The sequence below is a fragment of the Corvus hawaiiensis genome, chromosome 3 (genome assembly GCF_020740725.1).
Source record: "Corvus hawaiiensis isolate bCorHaw1 chromosome 3, bCorHaw1.pri.cur, whole genome shotgun sequence".
NCBI classification, from domain to species: Eukaryota; Metazoa; Chordata; class Aves; order Passeriformes; family Corvidae; genus Corvus; species Corvus hawaiiensis.
Window position 1 is genome coordinate 82,248,416 of NC_063215.1, and position 25,619 is coordinate 82,274,034.

Below are 25,619 nucleotides of genomic sequence, written 5' to 3' on the forward strand. Positions count from 1 at the left end.
AAAAGCCATGCTTATAACTGTAGCCAGTAGGGGTCATTTCAGTGTAAAAAATTGCAATGAAATAAAAAGCTAGAGACAGGAAGGAGAGTAAAAACATGAATTTCTACTCACACAGTTCTGCAAGACACTTCTATTTCCTCCTCCCTGGGCTGGGGAAGGAAAGGGTTTGCACTCCCAGTGCGCAAGACAACAAAAAAAGTGCAGCCTTTATTCTGTTAAGGGATAAAGGCATGGCTTAATACCACTCACATCAGGCATCACCAGCCTAGCCTGTTGCATGTGTGCCTGTAAACTGCACAACTGTTTAGGTCATCACAATGAAAAAAACAGAGCTATTCAACCGCATATTAGTGATCAGAGGCAGTACAATCAGTACCCTTTTATCCTTGCTGCCACCTCATGTGCAAAACACGCACCATGAAGAACAACATATTACTTCTGTTTCTTAGAATGAGACAGTTTCCTGACAATTCACTAATAGGTATTCCAGGACTATTTATTAGGCTGACAGTTCAGCTTGGTTGCTTTTCACTTATGAGAATGAAAATTAAACAGATAACTCACCTATTTAATTTTCTTATTTTAACTTATCTCCCTTAGTTATAGTTAATAGATCGTTATCTCCCTCCTCTTTACCTCCCTCCCCTAGGACTATTCCTATAGGGACAGCTGGAACTAGTTTCTAACCACAACACTAATTGAAACACAATCTTGCCAACAAATGCTTCATACTATTTTCAACAGTAGATGGGACGTGTTATGAGTTGAACTACAGCAACGTACAGATTGCATCACTTCAAAGGAATGAAATACTCCTAAACTGCCAGAGATGTCCATATTGTGATACAGTACGGGAACTGAAACATTAAGGCCTTTAATGACTGTAGACTTTTAGTTCCTTTAACCATCGAGAAGGGGGGAAGCTATTTTAGCTCAGCTTTTACTTGAAAACACACGATAGGAGAAACTCCTGCAAAACCAGGTAAGTTTTCAAAGTACCTTTGCTTGTACTTTTCTATTTACAAAAACTTTTCCAATACATATTAAAAATAAGAGACAACAGTAATGTATATATTCAGCAACACAGTCTCAACCAAGGTCTTAGAAACAGTTTAGGGTCATTTTAAAATGTTTAACAATCCATCTTTTAACCTGGAGCTCGTCCTCCCCAAGCATCAGCTCCCGAGGCTGATGGTATTGGTTCCAGCACAGGGGGGGACACACTGCCCGGCTCTGCTGTGGTTTGCAATTTATTTGTTACGGAGGCAAATGGAGGTTTAAACTAATAATGAGCGCCAGGACAAAGGTCAGCTGCCCACTAAAAATGACCGGCTTTAGCTTTCTTAAAATAGTGCATCATTTTAAATGCCAGTTTTTTGGACAGATGCAGCCTCACCAGCTCTCTGGACTTTCTACTGCCCTCTACCCGCCGAGAGGAGACCGCCACCGTCTCCTCTTCCAGAACTGTCGAAGCTCCCGCTCCGAGTCACATATACATTTATACATATCCCAAACTACTGCTTATTTTTAATCTCTTTAGAGCGCCATGTTTTCCCTCAGCTTGGGGGAAAAGGCAACTGGAGGTACAAGAGAAAGAGAGACTAAAAATTTACCCCTGGCCTTTCATTGATTTGTAACATATATATATATATATATATATAAAATCTTAGTAACTCTATTAGATAAAAGCTGAAGGGGGGTGAACTCCTTTTGCATTTGATACCTATTCATCCTCTCACAAGCACACGGCAGGAAGCTGAAGTGACTTTGAGAGGAGTTCTGCCGTGGTTATTTCCCCCACCCGCTTGATGCTCCAGCAGGGAAAAAGACACCCCTTATCATTATATGCCGAGCAGGACAGGCAGAGAGATATTAAGTGACAGGAACAGGAAAGAAAACTTTGTAAAAGACGATCAGTGTTTGTTGTTTCCTTAAACAGGAGGGAATCCGGAACAGGCATCATGTGTGCACGACTGACCTCCGCCGATCTCCATCTGCCAAACCCTTACCGAGTCCTTTATCAAGGAATTTTAGGTAGGCATCAGTAGCTGATATAAGCTATTAGCAAACCAGTGACACGCTACGGAGAAGGGAGAATTGGTAGAACCTTAAAGTTCAGGGTAAGAAAATTAAGGGCCAAACTTCTAAGTAGGAGTTTGTGGGGTTTTTTAAGCAGGGAAGGTTACAAGACACGCTCGCAGATGGGACAGGCGAGCGGGCTGGAAGGGAAGGAGGGCGCACCAGCGCCTAAGACATCTTAGGTGCGCCCTCCTTCCTTTCCCGCCGCCCATCGGGCACCCCCACCCCAGGGGATGGATGGAGAGATAGATGGTGTCCCACCGCCTCTCACCTTCGCAGACGCCCACTTCGTACTCGGTGATGGAGTCTCCGTTTAGCGGCGGTCGTATGACACAGCGCAAGCCCCGGTCGCAAGCTCCGTGAAGCCCATAGACTCCCCCGCAGCTCTCGTTCCGCTGCCGAGCGCACATGAAACAGCAACCGCAGATCCCCAGCACGATGCTACCGGGGCAGCTCTTCGGTTCTTCGCATTTGGATTCGTCGCAGGGTAAGCAGACGAGAGCACGCGTCCCCGACTCGCCCAGCAGCAGGGCCAGCAGGAACAGCCACCCCGCAGCCGCCAGGTGCCAGCTGCCGTCTCCGCCCGGGCGTCTCCTCCCCGCCGAGACCGCTGCCAGGTACATCCCAGCCGCCGCAGCCCGGCCTGGGCCGGGGGGAGCCTCTCGGAAGCCCCCTCGCCGGGCGGCGGACCCGAGCGTGCCGCGGCTCCTTCCCGCCGCCCCCGCCTCCGGCCCCCCGAGGAAAGTTTCCTCTCTCGGCGGCGGCGGCCGCTTCAGCCAAACTTCTCCTGCGGGCTGCGGCTCCGCCCGCTGCCCCCTCCGGGAAGCGGCGTCCCTCAGTCCGTTCGTCCCTCGCCCGCCGGCTCCCGGTCCCGCGGCGCCGTCTGTGCGAGCGGCTGCGAGCGCGGCTGCGGCGGCGACGGCTGCTGGCTCTGCCCCCCTCGCGTCCCGAGTCCCGACTCGCCTCCTGCCTCACTCTCGCCCCGCTCCAAGTGCGCCCTCTGCCCTGCCCCCCATTGGGCGATGATCGCCTCCGCACCGCCCCAAGTGCCCGTCCGCGCCTCTCTCATTGGGCACTGCTGAGGCGGGCCCGCCTCCTCTCCTCCCGCCCCCCCCAGCCCCAGATCCTGGGGCTGGAAGAGGCGCAGCGGAGGCGACGAGCAGCCTGGGCCCCACAGCGGCCGCCGCCTCCGCCTCCCCCTGCACTTCCCCTCCCCCTCCCGGGGCTCCGGGCGCGGAGCGGAGCGGGGCGGCGGCGCCAGACCGCGGGGACGGGCTGGCGGCGGCCCGGGGGATACCGGGGGCGGGGAGGGAGAGGGCCCCACGAAGGGCGCAGCCCCTGCAGGGCGATGCTGCGGGGAGTCGTGAATGGGGCCTCGCCGTCCCCGGCCGCGGCGGCGAAAGCCTCCTCATCTTTCTCTGCCTGCTCCCTCGAGGGGCGCGGGGATCCGGGACGGGGAGCGGCTCCGCGCCCTCTCAGCCCCGGCGCCACGGGAGAGGAGAGCCGGTCGCTCCCCGCCCCGCCCCGCCCCGTTCCGTTCCCGCAGCCGGGCTCCCGGGCGCGCCCAGGTGCCCCGCGGGTGCAGGGGAGCCGTGGCGGACCCGCTCCGCGGGGGCGGGAGGGGCTGTCCCGCTCTAGCGGTGGCGCAGCGCTATCCCGGGCCGCCCCTCCGCCCGCTCGTAAACAAGCGGCGGTGCCGCCTCTCGCCCGCCGACCTCGGCACCAAAAGCCGGCCCCAGGCCGCCTGGTGCTCTTCGCCGGCACGCGGGCAAGAGGCGCCCGCGGCTGCCGGCCGGTCTTCCCTACCGAGCTGCTGCCGTCACTGCCCAGAGCCGGCCGGGCAGCCGCGGCCCTGCCGCCGCCCGGTGCGCTGGGGTTGCGCGGGCCAAGGACGGCCCGGAGGTGCGGCGGCGCTGTGGCGCTGGCCCTGCGAGGCCGGCAGGCGGCAGCGCTCGGCGCGGCGCTCGCTCCGACGGAGTGCGGCTGGCCGGAGTTGCCTGCCCCGAGCCGAGGCGAGGGGGCGGCGGGAGGGAAACCGAAAGAACGATGTCGCCGAAGGTCAAAATGCTGCCTTGTCTGAGCTTGCCAACCGCGGGCGGCAGCGACCGGGTGGAGGAGACGGGAGGTAGTTGGCTGCACAGGGCAGCCCCTCGGTATAATCTCGGGGAGGGACCTGTCTCTGCCGTGTCCTGTCCAGCCGAAGGTGTGATGGTAGCTTTGGGAACGATGCACCCCCGTGGTCAGGAATGCCATTCAGAGTATGGAGCCACTGGTTCCGCAAGTGGGTTTTGTCAGCTTCAGGATGCTGAGCCTGGGAAGGCTTGGGTTGCGTGTACTGGTGCCAGAAATTTGGGAAGGAGGGTCTGGAACCTTAATGGAGATTATTACAGAGAGGCCAAGGTATGCTTTCTACAGTTTCTCTAATTCCACACACTTGTCCACTTTGGCACAACCAGTTCTTGTGTCAATCGAGGAGTTGCTATGGAAGAGCAAAGCTCCGAACTGGCAATGCAAAGTTGCCACCAGGAAGAGACGAAACTATAGTGTAAAGCTTTGTCAGCACTAGCGTACCTTTTAGGTGAGTTTTAAAAGCACTGTAATTCACCGTTTTTGACTCCAGCCTAAATACCTACTGGTAGCAGAGATTCCTTATTGCTAGAACAGGACTATTGGTAATGGAAACAGTGCAGCCATGTAACATGATGTTGAAAAATAAAGCATTTCCATATTTGTCTAAAAGAAAGCATTTCCCTTATTTGTCTAATTTTAGAAATAATAATGGCTTTATTGTAGCAGAGAGCAGGTTATATTGTGATCCATTCAGTACTTAAACTAAATTGTAGGAGATATTTTTCAAGAGCTACAATGTTTTCATTAGTCTCAATAGTTTGCAAGACTGTTGATCTGTTTTTCAGTGAAGCCCCATTACTGCAATAAAACACTTGATATAGCAGACATTACATAGAATTAGGGCCATTCAGCTGACATTTCTCAACAACAAATGGACAAACAGTGATTTACTGGGCAATATTATCTGAAGTAATACTGTGGTATATTTTTTAGCAGATTTGGAAAGTAAATGACAAGCTGGTCTTGCTAAATGCACTGTGTTTTGGTGTGAACAAGCCTAATATATACATTTGACAACAACCAAAAACATTGTGTGTTCCTGAATTCTGGAAAGCAGTAGGGCAGGAAAGCACCCTGAAGGTCATGTTAGACAAGGCCTCAAACTCTGAATGTTACGGCAAATAGACAATACTCCCGGGTGAAGCGACACACCAAGAAATTTTGTGCTGTTTCCTCAAGAATGCAAATTCTTCCTCCCCTCATCCTCAGTCCTCTCATGTCAGTTTGCCGAAGCACCTGCAGGGGTCAGAGTACTTGTGATTCACCAGAAATTTCCACCAAAAGCCCCGCTGTGATTTGGATGAGAGTTGTTTGTAAAAACATACTGGTTCCTATAACGTGGAAACACTGCCTTTTGGTCAGGTATTTTACTGACAAGGCGCATGAAGGGGTTTTGCCTCCCATGTATAGCATCGCTGAGATTGCTTTTTGAATGAGCCATACAGTTCCTGCGACTGTATTTTTAAAACACTGTTCACAAACCTGAGATTGTGCAGAAAGGAATCACAACAGTGATTTTAGTGCTAGGGAAGATGCTGCACCATACAATACGTGGTCAGAGGCTTGAATTTAATAGGCTTAGTTTATCAAAAGATGAAAAGTGAACTGATTACAATGTATTAATCCCCTCATGTGAAAAAATGAACTGGTCTATGAAAAATACGTACGTATTTTTCCAGGACTTATGTACATAGCCAGCATGGAAATCCCAGACATGTTGGATTGCATGCTCAGGCAGTTCAATATTTCCCAGACATGCCAGACCTACCCATCATCTACTGTACTGATGTACAGTATATTCAACACACAAAGAATTCACTGGACCTACTGTGCCTGTTTGCTTGTGTGGGAATGAACAAAGAAGCTCTAGAAGCAGTACAAAAACAGATGAAGAGGAAAGCTAGGGACAGCTTAGATAAGAATGTTGTAGGGCCCTGAAAAAAAGAGAGCAAACTTATGAACTGACTGCCCAGAGAGAGAGGCTTCAGATGGGAACAGGATTAGTACCCTCATTTATACACTGTTTATCCTGTGATAGTTGCCTGTAAGAGAGGAAAATACAGAAATATGTATGGAACAAGGACCATAATTTAGGCTTCTTGTCTCCTTAGGCATTGCCCTTTAGGTACAAGTCACAAATTGTTCATGCTTATGCTTGTGTTTCCCTCTTCTGGCCCCAGGAATCTAAATACTTCAGTGCACAGTGGCAATGATTCAACAGGAAAGCTAGGGAATTCTCTTGCCCTGCACCTGAGAAGAGTCCATAGGGGCAATGAGGTAGTCCTTGGAAATCAGCAAATCTGATACCTGATGACTTTACAGGGAAAGTGAATATCCCTGCTTTTCCTAGCAAGAAGCAGTGATGGATTCTTACTGGGAAATTCACTTATCCCTGGTGCTACCTGCTTCTTGATTTATTAAGGGTTCCACTGATCCAAATAGCTTAGGAGTAAGTGGATTCAGCTACTGAAGTGAAACCCAGCTCCTTATTTCCCCTAGAAACAGGTTAGTAAATACTGCTGAATACAACTGTGGGAGGAAGAAGAGCATTCTAATAAACAGGCTGTAGCAGCTGAAATTTCCTGGGCTTGTTCTCCTGTAACGTTAGTGTTGTACTGAAGCCACATCTAGGCTGGATGAAGTTGCAGCAGTAATTGAGTGGAGCTGTACAGCTTTCTTGGCCATCATGGAGCTTTTGTGAAACCACACAGTGATATGAGAAAACTACCATCCCCCTCACTGATACCTCAGTTCTGTACTCACTACCCTTCCTTCTGGGAAATCTCCCCATGTGAAAGATACATATTTCAGCATAAATCTCCTGTAAGTCTGAAATTCACAATAATGATAACTGAATTGATTTCATTTTATTACATGGTTGAGGATATTTATACTACCAAAAATAAAAACATCTCTCCCCCCAACCCCTAAATAAAATATCAAAATGTCCCCATTTGAATTCAAAAGACTGTTTCCACTGTGCTGATATATGCCAGTAACTCCCTATATATCTCTGAATTTGGGAACACTGGTGCTTTTAATACCAAAGTTGTATTTTTTCCTACACAAATTTTTGTTTCTATTCTGTACCTCATCGTGTCTTTGTTGCACATTAAATTTCTTTTATATTTTTTAGTTTGTTAAGATCATTTATGTCTCCTTTGTAGCAATCTCTTGACATAAACTCTTTCGTAAACAGGTTATACACATGAGCAATCTCTACTACCAGAAAAGAAAAAGGATCAAGATGAAACCTGACACTAATACAAGCAATGCTGAATCAGTCTAAACCACATGAGAATAATTTCTGTCATCTTCACAGAAATACCATGGGCTTATTACATTAGTAGCTGCAAGGTGTTTCAAAACCCCTAAATGGAAAATGGTGGGAAATTGAGGAAGTGAATATAAGAGTTCATTTTAATAGAAACAATCTTTGTATGGATTGTTTTGAACCTTTTCATAAGAAATAAATATTCTATCAGGAAGTCTCTGGGGTATTTTTTAGCCCTGCAAGTTTTTCCTCTCAGTTGAATCCTTAGCTTGGAACAGCTCAGTAGTTCAAAATTTAAGTCTGGAATACCTAACAAGCAGGTTTGTAGCTTTTTCCTAATACATCTTTGATTCCTCATGTGGAAAATAGGAGTAAAAGTATCTGCTTTTTTAATGGCCTCAGAGCAAATGCATAAGAAATTTTAAAATACAATTGCATGACTAATTTATTTGTGAATGTTTTTTTCTCAAATTTAGAAGCCATATATTAATACAAATTATAAATAAATAAGCTATAAATGAATAGGACTGGCCATTTATAGGTGTAGTTCTTCACACTGCACTTAAGTCACTGAAACTGTGGATTCAACCCAAGGATTTTTTCAGACCTTAACATGTTAGAATATATAACTTTAAAATTGCAAAGCTAAGGAACTAGGAAGTCAATATCTATTTAAGGATATGTACCAGAAGCATATTGGGAGAAATAACTGCTATGTCTAGAAATGCAGTGTTGTATTTAAATTGATCACACTCAAGGTCACGTTGGATTTAGCTTCTTTAGCATGAAGAAAATATTCTTAACAAATAAGCATACTTAGCGAGGAAAGACAATTTGCTGTCAGTTTACAGAAGAAAAGTAGAAGTATTTTAAACTGGTATGTCATTCTAGGGATTATTTGCATTTTTATTACAGAAAATCTGGCCACCAGAAAGTAGGTGGATTAGATCAGCATCCACAATCCTCTTCATAGTGCTGCATACTGATAAGATTTAAAATGTTAAAATATAAATCTGAAAATACTGTGTTTATTTCACTGCAATCTGCCGTGTATCAATAAGTGCAGTATAAAATAGATGAAATCAAATAGGATCAGGGATACATTGGATGTGAATGTGGGTTTATCATAGTTATTCCCCTAGTTTAGTAGGTCCATGGAAAGTTCATAGCATTCTAAGCAAGGTACTTCCTATTCTGAACACTGTTTTGAGCTCTTGAAGGAAAAGCAGAAGGGCTGAAGCTGGTGGGTACAGACAAAGCTGGTGGGTAGCTGCTTATCAAGGTAAGTCAGGGCCCTGCTGTAATACTTTCTCTTTCAGTTCAAACTCATCAGAACTTGTCTGAGCTTGAAACACTTCAAACAACTGATTCAAATAGGGGCAAAATGGCTTGTCCTCTGGTTTTCAGCTCAATCAAATGCTGAAAGGAAGGTTGTTGAATAATGAGTGAGTGGCAACCATTGAAAAAAGATTTATAATGATAATATCAATGACAATGAGGATCTTCCCTCTTTCTTTTTCTAGGAGGATTATACCTATGAAACATCTCCAAAGTATATCTTCTGTGTTAGAGAAATTTCACTAAGTCAGGTACATTCATATGTGTGGGGCTAGTCAGCTTTTGATTATTAAGAGTAACCTGAAAAGGGAAAGAAACAAAACACCTGAAACCCAACCCTACCTCAAACCTTAGGAGGTACAGGATGAATGCAAGATGGTCTTTGGGATCACTCCGTGAGAATGAAAGGGGGAAAAGAGAGAGCTGGTGACAATGGTGACTGCAGAGGGTGGGGACCCAGCGGATGTGGAGCACACCAGTGTGTCAGTGTCCTGCCAACACAACTCTCCTGCTCATGGATGTGAGCTGTCTCATGCAGAGTCTCTGGTCTTGCAATACGTGTAGTCCACAACCCTCATCAGCAGTTGATTGAGAGGCAATTATAGCTGATCCTGCTTTATGGCAAGAGGATCTTGCCATAAATATAACCCCTTGGGAGTTTCCTGACAATGTTTCTGTAACTTTTTCAGGCACCATTGTGTATTTGGCTGGAACTCACAGATGCTAGAGGTTGTTACAACAATCTCAACCTGCCTCATTACTTACTTAGCAAATGAAAACTATTTTTGATATCTTTATTAAAGCTGGATAGAAGCTTCTATTCCAATGAATCACAGCAAATTTCCAGTGTTTTTTTCTAGTTCTTTGTAGATTTTAATGCTGATAAATATAACTGGCCATAAAAGCCACCTATCCCACTGACTTGCTTCCATTCATGTCTATAATCACCTTCTCAATTTCTGTGGATGATGATGTGGGTTAGCAAAAATGTTTATGCCAATGTGAAAGGCTGTTCTGATTACAGCAATTTCACCTATGCCAAATTAAGAAGTTTGTCTTCTGGTATCTACCAAGAATGTTGAGGGAATCAGATTTTTCTAGTTCCTCCATTAATTGTAGGGAGATAATGCTGCTTATGAGAGTAAGGCAGGGACATTTTCCCAGAGTAAACGTGTATTTCTATCAATTGTTTGAGCTTTATTTCTCTTGATGGATAGTTAGCAGACAGTCTAACTACTCAGCTTTTTAGTATCTTGGTTAGAACCACGTACAGCTTAGATACCGTATGCAAAGTTCATGTGTCTTAAGTTACTGGGGTATGGTTACAGTGAGAGAACAAGGTAGTATAGGTCAACATTCATAACAACTGTTTAGTCTGTGTTAGTTTTTGTAACATCTTAGGGCAACCCCCCACATATTATTATTGTTTTTTTCCAAGGATATTTAGGCCTTACACCTTTTGTTTCAGTCTGCAGGAAGACACTTTTGTAGATTTCCTGGTCAGGCTTGGCTGAAAGAAGCAAATGAATGTAGCTGTATACTCAGCGTTTTGAACAGCATGTATCTGTTCAAGTGTGACCTTAGAATCTTAAGTTTAGAGACTTGGATGGGAGTTAAGGAAACAAGCAGGAAGGTAAGACGACTTGCTTGTAACAGGGGCAGTGATGCAGTTAGGAAGAGAACACAGCATCTCCTGCTTCTCAAAATATTTCTGCCTCAAAAATTACGATTTCGCATGAAAAATGATGGTGAGAGGAAACAAGCCCTGAGGAGCAGAGAAGTCTCAGCAATAAGAGAGATGGGAAGGAAGATGGTTTGATTAGTTCAGACTCATGGAGAACAGGCAGACAAGAAAACTTTCTCAAAGCAGGGGGATAGATGGGTTGGATGGAGTTATGGGGAATAGCATCCTGCCATTGGTAGGTACTTGCAATATATTAGCAGTTTCCTCAATAGTTCAAATTCTATCACTTCCTAACAATAAAAGAATAAAACCACAAGACATTATCAGTATTATTCTCCCAGTCCTTCCCTGTCATAATATATAGGGGATGAATGTCAATGGCCTACTATGCCATCCCTTTTAAATCAGATGGGTTCTTCTCTCAATGTTCCAGTCATCATTGCTTTTGAGCTCAAGCAGACCCCCGTTCTAGGAAACGCCTTATTTGTGGGATTATGTTAAAGCAACAATTCCCATCTCCTTTCCTAGTTAATTGGTCTAGCCCCCACAGCTGATTACAGCCTTTTATAAACTGTCCCCCAGTGTAACTAGGTTCTAGAGCACATAGGTAGATTTTAGCATGCTTTAACTCATGATAGGGAGTTTAGTTATGAAAGACTTTGTAAGGTTTAATATAATTAATATATTCTCTTGAGCGTTTGACTGGGTTTTTTCTCTTTTTACTTTTTTATTGTTTAAAAAAATCTTATTTTTTTTTCTTCAGAAAAGGAGATACAGAGAGTTTAGATTAAAAGTTTGAAAAAAAGTTAGTCAACTGTCACGAGCTAATCTTCAATTCTACCAGAAACACTGCTACAGGGCTCCTGTTACCCTATGGCAGTGAAGCTGTTAGGGTTTTCTTGCTTAGTAACAGGGAGAAAGATTTGCTGTTATGCTGTGTCTGCTTAACTCTTCACAGCAATGCAGAGTAGGAGTAAAAAGGTATTTTTTACTGTCCACTTGATTTGGTTCTACAGGTGATTTTTCATTACTAGATTTGCATGCAGCAAGCAGATCACACTTGTGACTATTGTACAGGCTGTATACAGCTTTTTCATCCTCTGTCTCAGCTACTGTCCATCTTGGTAGCACTTGGTGTAGCAGTGTCACCATACTGATGTGCATTTTGGAAATGTTTCTCTCAGCCTTCAGCTGGATCTTGTGATCAGACTGAGACTAGAGTGGTGTTCCAGTCCTGTTGATGTATTAGTCTTTGTAGTAGATTTTATGAAGATAAAACAGTACTGTCTCAAGAACCTGAGCAGGCAATCAGGAAGAGGACAACAATTCACAGTTCCCCTGACTTACATGAAAGAGACTCAGAACAGCTGGCAGTGGGATGTAAAAAGTCCATGTCCTCTCTACACAACTGAGTTTTTATATCCAGCATCAAGGCAGGGCAAAAGCATCTTGAATCACCTTCCTTTCCTTGGTCATCCAATATTTGCTTCAGCAAATCAAGGTGCCAATACATTATTTTTTTAATAACATTTTCTTATCTCACAAATTGCAGCTTTGGTGGGATTTTTGTTTCTTTTCTTTGTTTTTGTTTTCATTTATACAAGAAACTGTGTCCTTGATTCAGCTTAAATGATGCAATTGGGTTTAGATCATATGTTTTATAGAGAACCTTTTGGAATGAACACAAACAAACTATACAAATGGACTCTTCTAATTCTTAAAGCTCTGTTATATTTATTCTCAATGTAACAATTCTGAGACACAATTAATTTTAAAAATACTAAAAAGATAGGGTATTTTTAATTATTTAGCTGAAGCTTTAAAAAATTGTAATTATGCAGTATGCAGTATTTCAAGTCCACCTGGGTATTTATATTACAAATTATTCCGTAATACCTTTGATATTTTAAATTTGTTATAAGAAAAGGAATTTTTTCTTCTTCTTTTTTTTTTTTTTTTTTTTACAAAATAGGCAAAGAAAAGTGACAATTATCAAAAGGAATGTTCCTTGGACATTCATTATTCTCTCTGTATCAATTAATTTTTCCAGATCACCATGAATATTTCAAAGAGACAGTTTATAGTCAGTGCTTTGCCTTTTTGCTATTAAAATGCAATATCTAGTAAGTGAGATTTAAAGCCTAAAAGTGACAAAAAGCGTTTGGTTTAACACTCCGATGAACATATTTTTAGTAGAAAAATCTTAATTTGTCTCACTCCTAAAACCCATTGAAGCTAACGTTCAATTACCAGAACTTTATGCATGTAACTAAAGGACAGAACACCTAGTGAAGCTGGTAAAAATGCTCTGATTAACTTCATAAAGTTCTACCTAATAATTTCTTAAGTGAAATACATGTAACTTTATTCAACTGTGATTCTGATCTCTCCTTTTTTTTTTTTTTTGTAGGTAGAGAAGCAATGTACAAATCTGGAATATTTACTTTCATTCTAAATCTAACCGCTCTCAGAATTTTTGTACACATGTATTAATAATTTAGCTGGACTGTAACCGTGACAATATTGATAGCATATGTAGAATAAATAGGAGACAAGACTACTTACCCAGGAAATGTCAACACATAGAATATTATCAGGGTATTTGAAATTCTCAGATGTGAACAAGCCATTAGTTATTCATATTGTTTCTTATACTATAAGCTATTACAGGTTAATTTTTCTAAGTTGTTCTTTCCCTGTTATACATTTTGTCTGTCAGGAGTCTCAACCATTTAACAGTCGTGACGTGTAAAAGGTTAAACCTGACAGTTGTCCTTTAGATTATATTCCTTTAAATGCCAAAGCGTGTCTCTCTATTTAAACCTTCTGCTGGGGAAAATATTCATTGAGGAATAGTGTTCACTTGATCTCAGATTCTCCTTAAGCATTGTATTTAAGAGCATTCAGAAGCAGACAGGGATGATTTTTCACTTCCTGGGAGCTCACTACAAAGAACTTCACATCTGATATGGAAATATTTGATTACATTGCAGTCATATTATCTGAAATTACTGTTTGCAAATCAAATCAGAGCAATCAGGTGCTCTGTCTTTTGCAAAACTTCCCATTCATTCCAAAATACTATTTTATTTCTACCTGTTTTCGCAGTCACTTTCCTGTTCTAGAGTTCAGAGCTTTCATTCATTGCGATCAATACCAAGGCACACTAGGGCTATAAAATGAGCTTTTTCTACAATTTGGGGGCAGTGCAGACAACTGCTGTCACCTGTTGTGCCATGTATTTCAGATGAGTGAGATGAAAGCTCAATTTCTACCATGCACTGTCAGGTGGGACAGGTTATTGATGACCTTTACTGCTGGGTGAAACCTAAAGGAAATCGGAAACTGTCAATATGTTTGGCGAAGAGGGGCAGAGAAATGGTTCTTTGGTATTCTTAGGACTCCATTTAGATGTATTTTTCCGCTTATTTCACAGCTATACTGTGTGCAGAACACTTCCTTTCTCTGTGTTACTACTGTTAGAACAACAACAAAATCACCAGTATCTTTAAAAATCACATTGAGTGGCCAATGTTAATGTTAGTCAAAGTGCTGTTTCTATATCTACATGTATTTGTAGGTCTTCCTTCCGGATATATGAGGGTTAAAACTATACTATTAAAATATTCCAAATACAAAAACTGAAAAATCAGCAATTACAAATAAATATAATCTCAACCTAATATAAGAAAAAGTAGGTAATTTCTATGGTCCACTAACAAATGCTGAACTTCTAGAATGGTGATTTTCTGTCACAACTGCATGTTAGTTTAAACTTTGTGTTGCTTTCAATGCAATTAGAGCCAACTAATCCAACTCCCTTCCCTTCCCTTCCCTTCCCTTCCCTTCCCTTCCCTTCCCTTCCCTTCCCTTCCCTTCCCTTCCCTTCCCTTCCCTTCCCTTCCCTTCCCTTCCCTTCCCTTCCCTTCCCTTCCCTTCCCTTCCCTTCCCTTCCCTTCCCTTCCCTTCCCTTCCCTTCCCTCCCCTCCCCTCCCCTCCCCTCCCCTCCCCTCCCCCTTTTCCTCTTCCTCTTCCTTTTACTTTTTTTATTTTTTTTTGTAAATATGAACTGTTTTGAGGAGATTTGTGATAGGCAAGTTTAAAAGCACATATTTTCTACAGATTTCACAGAATTGCAGCTATTTCTATTCACACAGTCCTGTGGAATTGAAACTGAGTTTATAAAAAACTGAGAAGAAGATTTCTGTATTTTGAGTATTTAACAGAACTTATTTCTTATTTGAATTAACTCTATTATGTTATGTATAAGTTCACCCAAAGGTTTTTGGAATTATTTAAAATGCTGTCTAAAAGTGTAACCTTAGTAAAGAAATTGAGGCAACAGGCAAAAGTAGTAAATGAGGGAAAAACAGTAGCTCAGAAGAGAGGCTGAAGATAAGATCCTATACACAGCATTCTCTGGCACCAAATACATATCACAAAAAAAAAGGTAGAGAGTGAATGTTACAGTTGGCAAAAATGGTAGTTAATAGACTAAATTTTTATTTTGCATTAATTTACCCATATCACATCAGTCAACAAAAGCATATTCTGTCTGAGAAAAATTGACATTTTATGACATGCATTGAAATTCAGTATTAATTAAAATAATTTGTTCAAATAGCGCTTTTTGTATGAAGAACATTTTGTAACAGATAATATAATTAAATTATCCAGATTCTCGGGAATAGAAGCATATGTGCTCAACAGATGACGTTTTTAGCTCAAGCCTCTTCTTTTTATACAAAAGCAAATAGCAGCGAATGTAGTAATAACATCTTTTCAAGTACAGGAGGTATGGCAACAATGATAATACTGTGTCTCAGTGACCATTCACCTCCATCAGCAAAAATCAGCTGGAAATCTAAGGGATAATGAGACAATTTTCATACCCCAGCAAGGCAGATGAGAAAGCTGAACATCTTTACATGTATCCAAATGTGCTCTACATGATCACATGGATTCTTGACAAGACAACCAACTGTTACAAAATTCAGTCAGAAAACAGAAAATGAATTATTCAACACAATCTGAAAGAATTTGTCTTTGAAGGGTGACACTCATTTCTGCTGCATTACACAAAGAACCTTGCTTGGGGGGGGAAGAACTCTGAGGTGGTTTCTTGGTGGGTTTTTTCTGTTTATTTTTGGGTTTCGGTTTGTGGCAATTTTTTATTCAGCTGTCAAACCAATTACACAGACGATAAAGCCATTTGAATATTTTTATTTCTTGTCACCAAGATTAAAATCCGGAAAATTGAATGGAACCTAATTCATCCAGACTGAGGAAATCTTATATTTGATTCTCCAAAGTTGAAATATCTTGATTAGTTTGCCATTTCTAAAGTATTTCAGTTTTTAGGCACACACTGATTAAATTCAAGGAGATGGAAAACTAGATTCCTAGTGGTATTACCGTCAGCGCTTTTCTTCATATCAGACAGCCCAGGAAGGGGGAAAATGTTGAGGAGATCCTTTCTCTACCTTAGAGGACTTGAATCTGTATTATCGTCCTTCTTGAGCAGCATGGCCACAGCACAGATGACTCTGGGCAGATCCTCAGTCTCTTTAGGTGGGGACACTTCCACTTTCATTAAAGTACAACACGGAGCCCAGATGTTTCATGTCTTTGCCAGCCACCAACCATTATATTGTCTCTAAGTGTCTCTTTTTCTAACAGGCCTCTCACAATGGACAGCATCAGTTAAAGGCATTGAGAAAGCCTCATTCACAGTGTATTAGGGAACAGTGAGGGGATAGTGCCACCCTTGAGTAACACTAGTTCAAAACTTCTCAAGAAGCTGGAGAGCAGCATGCATCCTTTCTCATCTGGATGACATAGCCCTTCTTTTCTTTGCCTTTTCTTTTACATACATAAACAATGACATGTTGAAACAATCCATTATGTAGAGATGTCAATTACTACTTTTTGATATTTTAAAAATTATTCTGCTAATATGACTTGGCAAATTCAAAGCAAACTAGTGACCATTTTCTGTATGCTTTGGTGACAACCTCCCAAAATATTATTAATATATAATGTCAGTTCCTTTGCAGAAAAGCCACTACAAGAAGTCTAAATACACTCTGAACAATAGTAAACAAGAGTTCTTAACAAAATATTACAGAAAGGTAAAAATATAAGAGGGAACTCTACAAACAAAAAATTGTACCGCATTACATTCTTACTATCCAGGGAAAGCCATTTCCATAAGAATACTTGAAGAATTATTGCCACACAGAATAAATCAGGAATTCATAACACTTCATTTCTATTTCTGCCTTCCTGAGAAAAAATGATCATTCAGATAATCTTCCTTGATGTAGTTGTTTGAAGTTACTCATAGACATGGTTAATCAATTCATAGACATGTTAGTCTGATTTCTTGCTGTTTTGGTAATAATTTGATCCAGTTTCTCTACTGTATTCTCTTGTGGCAGTCAGGTCTCCTTTACAGCAGTCTTCTCTTTTCCTGATATATTTTGGGTAAACCAAACTGTAATGCAGTCTCCTAAGCACTGAGTGTCATGGTGTCCTCTTTAGCTCTTTGCAGGACATGGCGACCTCCTTATAGAAAGAACTTTACCCAGAATTACTGCCACACAAGAAGAGTAAAATAGGAGTCTGCTTATAAATATTTTAAACTAAATACTTTTGCCATAACTTTTCACACCTTCTCACCTGAAGACTTTTCTCCCAGCTAATTTGGTCTCAAGTAAAATCAGCAACCAAGGTATGAGTTTCTCTTATAATTGACACCTCATATGCTCACACTATAAGCAAAAATACCTATTTTTTTTTAAAATACAATTTTATATATGCCATTTAGCAAGTTGAGCTTGTCTGGAAAATTTTTCTATATAGGAGAAAGACAGGTTAGAAAGAAGCAGTCAAACTACCAATTTTAGTGTAAGGAGTATCAAAAAGAAAATATATTATCCAAGCCGGAAGCAGGGTCAGTCACTGCTTGACAGCTTACAAACCTTTGGTTTATAATTTAAGTTTCTGAAGAAAATTATCTGTTAGGGTAGTTAAGTAGTGGTTCAAAATCAGCTGAACTGAAACATACTAAGTGTTCTTTTAAAATCAGCAATAGTACCTCCAGGTTTTAGAAAAAAAAGATCTCTTATCAATAATCCATCTTTGCAGAAGAAGCAGAATTGCAGCTATGTCTTGTGGTCTGCTTTTTTACCATGTAGTCACAGTTTCATTGCTAATATACCCTGCGCTTGGTCCTATTTAATTAACCAAAATTAATATTGTCATGAATGAATATTGAATTTTAAGATGTCTTTCTTCTGAGAATTCACAGACTGTAGTTGTGTCATAGGCATATGAATGAAGAATTCATTCATTGAGATTGGAAAAAGTACACTAGCAGAGAAATGGTATCTAAAAATTTCCAGAGTGCCCTGGCTAGTTAAGGAACTTAAATTCTGTGTTCAGAAACCTATTGAAGAACCTACATCCTGTGTGACTTAAACAAGACACAGTTTAGATTTTAAATGTATATAGGTGATGAATGTACTTTGTGCAAAACCCGATATGCTTGTATTGATTTGAAGTCAGGCTCTAGTCTCCAAAGACAGCCAGACTCTATTGAGGTTTACTTGAGTGCTACTGGGTACCCATGATCACCCAGTTCAGGGGACTTGATGGGAGCATGCTATGGTCTGGCCTATGTGAGGGCATTCTTCTCATGGAGGCAAGAAGAGCACGAATATGGGAGAAAGGGCTAATTTACACAGTTGCCCAGCTATTCATTCAGGATTCAGTCCGTGCACAGTCCTGCACTGGAAACTATTCCTATAACTATAGCTTATATTTAAACCTTTCTCTTTTTCCCTTTTTAAAAAGTATTTGGTGTGCACACATATGTACTGATACAATAATCAGATGTTTAATACAGGCTTAAGAAGTCTAAATACTTTCCAGTAGCAAAAAACATAACCCCAAGATGAATTCTATGGGTGAAAAAAGTGTTTTATTCTCAGGAACTTTCCTCCTATTTTTGATGGTCTTTCATAGGCCTGAAGATTTCCTTTGAGGAAAAGCAAAACCAGAGACCTAGACCTACCAGCAGAAGTTCTTAACTAATGTTAGCTTTGCCCTGAGCACATTTAAACTATATACATTTCAATTGATGCCATGAAGATTTTTGCCTTTTCTTTTATACCCCTGTTATACCTTTTACAACTTCTGTATTCCTAGTGCTTTTTGCCTACATTATTGGACTTGTTTGTCAAGCTAAGAGACTAAACATTTTAGAAGCTTCGTAGTTAGGGATCAGTGTGCCCCAGACCCCAAGGTCCTCTCCAGAACATATTCTGTAAACCAAGATAGAACCATCCAGGGGAAGGTTCCTTGGGGAGGGGGGCTCACTTGAGCCTCTCATTGGGGAATCTTTGATAGATATGCTAATTAGTAAAACCTATAATGTTATACCCAGTGTTGGGGGGGGAGACAGAGATAGACTCGGCGGGGTGCATCTCGATGCATATGACCTGGACGTGTGCACCTAAGGATCCTTAAAATAAATACCAAGGTAAAATCCCTTTTCCCCTTCTAACCGTGTATGACTCTCGATTTTAAGACCAGGAAAAGGCATCACAATGACTTCCCGAATTTTGTTCCTGGGACTGTTACAACAAGAGAGGGAGAATTTGATAATACAATTTTTGGGAGAAGTGGATCAAAAATTCAATCAGAAGACACGGGAGTTTTATGCGTGATTGCTGCTCCTAGACCCTGATGAATCCTGTGAGAGCCTCTTGGACTGGGCCCACTGATGATTCTGTGGGAATACAACCTCTCTTTCTCCCGACAAGAACAATACAGTGGAAAATCTGCTAAGACTTTGCCTTGGAATTTCCATCCCCCCTGAAGGATTTTCCAATACAGGATTAATCTGGACAGTTAATGGCTTCTTAGCTGAGCTTCAACTTAGGTTCAAAAGCATATGAATGCTCTCTTGGGTAGAATAGCAGGCTACTGGAGGATATGAAATATTTCCTCAATGGAGGCATTTACCAAAGCCTCTGTAGGACTTCCATGAATCCATGAAAGCCAAGCCTTCTGAAAATTTTCCTGTTAATTTATATAGATGTTTTAAAAAAGGAGTAATGGAATCCCATACCTCATATACATTAATTTTCCATCCAGCAGAGTAACTTTGGCGATCTTGTACTTTAGTGAAAACCACCTCTGTAAGCAGAGTGTTACTGAATAATGGAAAGTTTCATTTCCAAAATATAATAAAATTGCAGGAATAGTGAAGGAAGTGAACATTACTTGCACTTATGGTACACTCATTTATGACTTTATGAATATGAATTTGTGGTTTCCTTTTATGCTGGTTTTTTGTATAAATGAAATCTACCACAGCATTAAAAACTGGATTAAAAAGTTTCTTTTGTTTCTGCTTTTGAGCTTTTTACAAAATAATTATGTTTTAATGTTGCTATTGTAAATGTTTATGCATAGGCCTAGTCCAATTCCCTCTTAACTTGGTGGAAAGATCCCTTTGATGTTGATGGGAGCTGGATCAGGCAATCAATATGTCTTGCTACTTACATACATTAGTATAAGTATACAAAATTGTTAATGATCCATAAATTAACAAAGATATTCCTGTCATCTGATTTTCCAATGTAGATATATTACCTAAATCAAGTAGTTCCATAAACAGTGGAATTAATGAAGCCTTATTTTATATGATTTTTTTTTCTAAGGGTGAATTTCTGTGTGGATTCTCCTATGCCTACCCATGATTGCACTCACACTGCAGCCTTTGCTGCCAGGACACCAATGTCTGTATCCCCTCGACCTTTGAGGCTAGTTCATGAGACTTGTAGGAAATGTATACAGACGAGTCTTCCAGCTCCCTGTTGAATTTGGGCAGAAGTAGCTAACAGATTTACCAGAGGCTGGCAGATAGGCAACATGAAAGCTTACAAATGCTCTAGTTGCAAGATATATTCCTGGGGAAACTGGACTAAAAGTAAAGGAATGCATACCCTGGACTTTGTATCATCAGACTTTGATAATATGCTAAAGGAATGGTTAATAAGAAACCACAAATGTAGACTTAAAAGGAACAAGAAGTAATCTAAGTTTTAATAAGCAACACAGGAAGCTTGGTTATCCCCGTAAGCACAGCTCAGCATTACACAACCTCATGACTTCCCAGGGGAGGCATCTTGTTCCACTGAGACCCCAATGCCTCCCGGAGCTTCCCAGCACACAGTTGGTATTTGAAATATTTATGGTGCTGCTACATGCCTTTGGGAGAAGTTGACTCCACCAAGAATTAAGACTTGCTTTGTAAGCTGGAACAGGATGGGAACAGACCTTGGCTTGGTTCCCTCTGCACTTTGGTAAGCAAAATAGGGAATGATTTTACTTAATTTCTGGGGAATGCACTCTTAAGAACAAGGGAAGAGTCCTTAAACCAGCTAGAAGATGGAAATGAAGAATTCATAGTGTCAGACCTTATGGTCTTTTTCTCATTCTTCTTCATTCTTTCCATCCTTCTAGCCTCCATTTACAAAAAGACTGCTTCAGAAGTCTGACCATTGGAATTGACCTTGCTTCAGTTATTCTTGAAGGAAGTTGATCCTTACATTTTTAAAAAATGAATTGCATTAATAATTAATAATTGAGAACATATTATGACATTCCATAAACATAAAAGCCTTAATTCCAACACATTTCCTTATTAGGGAGTAGATACTTTTATGTTGCCTCCCTGGGGCCCAGGTATGGGATATTACCAGGAGACTCTCTGAACTAATTCATCCCTCTGATTACTACTCTCTGCTGGTTGTCCACATTGGCAGTGATGAGGTTGATAAGAAGGGTACCAGGGTAAATAAAAAGGACTTCAAGGCTCTGGGTCAATCGGTTGATGGGACAGGAGTGCAGGTGGCATTCTACTCAATTCCTTTAGTAGCAGGGATGAATGATCAAAGGAACAGGAAAACCCATGTTATCAATAAGTGGCTAAAGGGCTGGTGCCCATCAGCACAATTTTGGGAGCAGAATAGCCCCCCTGTAATCCAGGAGGAAGCAGTTAGTGATCTGCTGAGCCACTAAGATGCTCACAAGTCTATGGGACCAGATGGGATCCATCCTAGGGTGATGATGGAGCTGGCAGATGCCCTCACCAAGCCACTCGCCATCATTTATCATCAGTCCTGGCTTACCGGGGACGTTCCAGATGCCTGGAAGCTGCCCAGTGTGATGTCCATCCACAAGAAGGGCTGAAAGGAGGACCTGGGAAACTACAGGCCTGTCAGCCTGACCTCGGTGCCCAGCAAGGTTATGGAAGAGATCATCCTGAGTGCCATCACACAGCACCTATGGAACTACCGGGGGATCAGACCCAGGCAGGATGGATTTCAGAGGTCCTGCCTGACCAACCTGATCTTTTATGACCAGGTGACCCACCTGGTGGATGCAGGGAAGGCTGTGGATGTTGTCTACCTGGAGTTCAGCTAAGCGTTCAGCACCATTTCCCATGGCATTCTCCTGGAGAGGCTGGCAGCCCATGGCTTGGACTGGTGCACTCTTTGCTGGGTTAAGAACTGGCTGATGGCCAGGCCTAGAGAGTGGTGGGGAATGGTGCTGCATCCAGCTGGTCCCTGGTCACTAGTGGAGTCCCCCAGGGATCTGTGCTGGGGCCAGTCCTGTTCAATATCCTCATCAATGATCTGGATGAGGGGATTGAGTCCACCATCAGTAAATTTGCGGATGACACCAAGTTGGGTGCAAGTGTTAATCTGCTGGAGAGTAGGAGGGCTCTGCAGAGGGACATGGACAGACTGGATTGATGGGCTGAATCCAACAATATGAGGTTTAACAATACCAAGTGCCAGGTCCTGCACTTTGTCCCCAACAACCCCCTGCAACACTATCGGTTGGGGACAGAGTGGCTGGACAGCAGAAGGGGACCTGGGGATACTGATTGACAGCAGACTGAACATGAGCCAGCAGTGTGCTCAGGTGGCCAGGAAGGCCAGTGGCATCCTAGCCTGTATCAGGAATAGTCTGGCCAGCAGGACCAGTGAGTGGTTCTTCCCCTGCTCTTGGCACTGGTTAGGCCATAGCTTGAGTCCTGTGTCCAGTTCTGGGCCCTTCAGTTTAGGAAGGATGTTGAGATGCTGAAGCATGTCCAGAGAAGGGCAATGGAGCTGGTGAAGTGCCTGAAGCACAAGTCCTGTGAGGAGGAGCTGAGTGAGCTGGGGGTGTTTAGCCTGGAGAAAAGTAGGTTCATGGGGGACCTTATCACTCTCTACAACTCCCTGAAAGGAGGGTGCAGCCAGGTGGTGGGTGGCGTCTTCTCCCAGGCAACCAGCAACAGGACAAGAGGACACAGTCTTCAGCTGTGCCAGAGGAGGTTTAGGTCGGATATTAGGAAGAAGTTCTTCACAGAAGGAGTGATTGGGCATTGGAATGGGCTGCTCAGGTGAGTGGAACAGAGGATTCACATTTATTCCTTGTTCCAAGCAGATTTTATATTTAAATTCCAAAGAAAAATAATGAATGAAAGGTAAAGAAGTATCTGTGCAAATGTTCAGTCATCTCCTCTTCTCAAAAATCAATATTTAGTACACCTCTACTACTGACATCAAGATTACTTTAAGAGACAAAAAGAACAGTCCTGAAATAAGACAGATGAATTTGCTGATCTAAGGAACATCCAGGCAGAATTATCCAAATTGTAATCCTTTAACAATATAATTTCTATATTCTCAGTAGAGTTTGTTAAAGACATTCTGATAAAGGTCTCAAAACTTCTTATTTGCACCTTCTGACTAAACACTTTAAGTGGGTGTCATTAATTTTGTGCATGTAACATGTTGTGTAACATTCATTTGGCTAATTTATATGCCTAATTTACGCCATATCCCTCTCTGCCATTTAGAGTTTGAGATAGATGGTGAATGAAGCAAAAGAAAGAAGAAAGAAATTTTCTCTTTTACTTAGTTTTACCAAAGTGAGACCTGCAAAGGATTTACTTTGCCAAGAATTTTTGTGTACTGCAGAACAAGACTGTTATAGTGCATATGCTCAAGTAGGTCAAATCAAAGTTTTTAAATTCATGACATTTCATAATTTTGCTACTTTAGTGTTCTTTTAAGACTATTTTTATTTGAAATCAAGTGCATCTGATTGCTTTAAAATCTACTACTTCAGTTAACAGACCATAATTTACCTGTGGCATACAATATAAGGTTAATCCATTGCTGTTCTTCAAAGGATGTTAGAACTCATGGTGCCCTAGGGAATGATTTGTATACTACTGGATGCTCAAGAGGATAATTTTTCAAAACTCTAAGTATGTCAGTGTTTTTCTTGCAAATGTTTTTCTGGTCATAAAATGTAACATATAGAATGTTACATCCTGAATAGGTGGTTTATTATTCATTTAGTAGTGTATCATCCTATGAAATTGTTGCCATATTTTTGTGACTGTGTATCTACCCTGTTGCAGACTTCCTCCCAAAGTATTTTTTGTGGGGGTTTTCCTCAAGATGAACGTTTGAAGAGTTTGAAATCAATACTGTATGTTCTGCCATGTAGGTGGTATCCAAAAATCTCTTCCCAATTTAGCTATGTTTTGTAGCACCTGTTTCACAAGTTCTTGGTGCCTGCTCTCCTTATGAGTGAGTACTAGCATTTACTCCAGTAGATAAATCATCTGGTCCGTTTTTGTTGGTAGTCCCACAAAATCAACAGCTGTACTTCTAGAAGAAACAAACATCAGATGAGCATGGCATACTGGCCCACAGGTCCTTCTTGTCTCAATCCTTTGGCTATTTCTGTTAGACTTTTTTACTGCTCTGGGTGAAGTGAGGAGGATGCCAACGCTATACTTCCCTCTGTGTTTCTGGCAAAAACAACAGGAGACAGAGAAAGGGTTTGCAGAGTATGGCTTTCACAGATGCCTTATGCAATCCTCAGCATTTTTTTTTTTTTGGACAATAGCATGCATCTGACTTGGGAAAAGGCAAGGGAAGCTGGAGAGTCTGTACAGTCTATTTCTGCCACTGTGGAGGTCACAGCAGCTCAGGTCTGCATTGGGGAGTGTTTCATTTGCTGTGGCTTTGTGAGACTGTGAAAGATCTATCCTTAGCCACTGTCAGTATTTGAAGCAGCAGCATTTGAGGCTTAGCAAGCAACCATTTTAATGGAGCATTGCAACACTAACAGGGGCCAGGACTGCACACATGAATATTTGTGCTGTCTATTGCGACAGCTTACGAGATCGGGAGAACTTATGTGAAAATTATTAGTTAGAAGTCTGTCTTCTGCTTACAAAATGCTCACAAGTGCAGTGGTGGCTACAAATTAGGCTTCCTGATTTTTTTATTACAGCATTTCACAGTAAGTGTATACTATGTCCCTGGGAAAACTCTGATTTATGAGACCTTTGAGGTTTAAGTTTTAAGATTCTTTTAGCTTACCAGAACAGAATGTACATTTTTAGCATATTTGAGAAACAGAGACAGAAATTTAAACTTTGCTGGTACAGACTTGATCATCATTGAACAGACTGACAGTCTATTTAAAAGGAAAACTGCTCTAACAATTACCAGTGACTCTGCAATTGTCTCCTATTGTTTCAATTAAAAATAAATATAAGCAATGTAGTATTTTCATTAAACATTTTAAAGCACTTTACAGAAGAGGTCAAGATAATAGTAATAGAGAAACTGAGGAAGAGCAAGAAACAAAGGAAAAGAAAAATACAACCTCCCAATGTTTTTCTCAGTGTAACTAGGTAGGTAACACAAGTAGTACAAACTCCCACTATGGGACATGAAGGGACAAAGAGGCAGATACCTGTGTTGATCTTGCTTTACAGTCCAGTGCAATGCTAAAGACTGGACAATGTTAGCTTCCCCTGTGGAGGAGGGAAGCAATGTGTTCTAGCCCTTTCTTCCCATCATCTCAGGATGAAAACCTGGGAAGACTGCTCTGTACTAGCTTTTTAAAGGCATAGTCTAGTCCTTAGCATATGGTCTGAAATGAAAATACTTTGCTGGACTTAATATTAGTTTCTCGGGTAAAGTTAGTTTGCTACTTTTTCTACATCTTAAAAAAAAAAAA

At 41.7% G+C, this 25,619-nt stretch overlaps 1 protein-coding gene across 1 annotated transcript in view; it reads right to left on the bottom strand.

Moving 5' to 3' along the window:
* Positions 1–3,036, bottom strand: part of CRIM1 (cysteine rich transmembrane BMP regulator 1) — a 173,729-nt gene extending 170,693 nt beyond the window's left edge. The window contains exon 1 of the mRNA XM_048296630.1: positions 2,351–3,036. Within this exon, the coding sequence (XP_048152587.1) occupies positions 2,351–2,702 (352 nt within the window). The 5' untranslated portion in view covers positions 2,703–3,036. The remainder of the gene's footprint in view (positions 1–2,350) is intronic.
* Between the last annotated feature and the right edge of the window lie 22,583 nt (positions 3,037–25,619).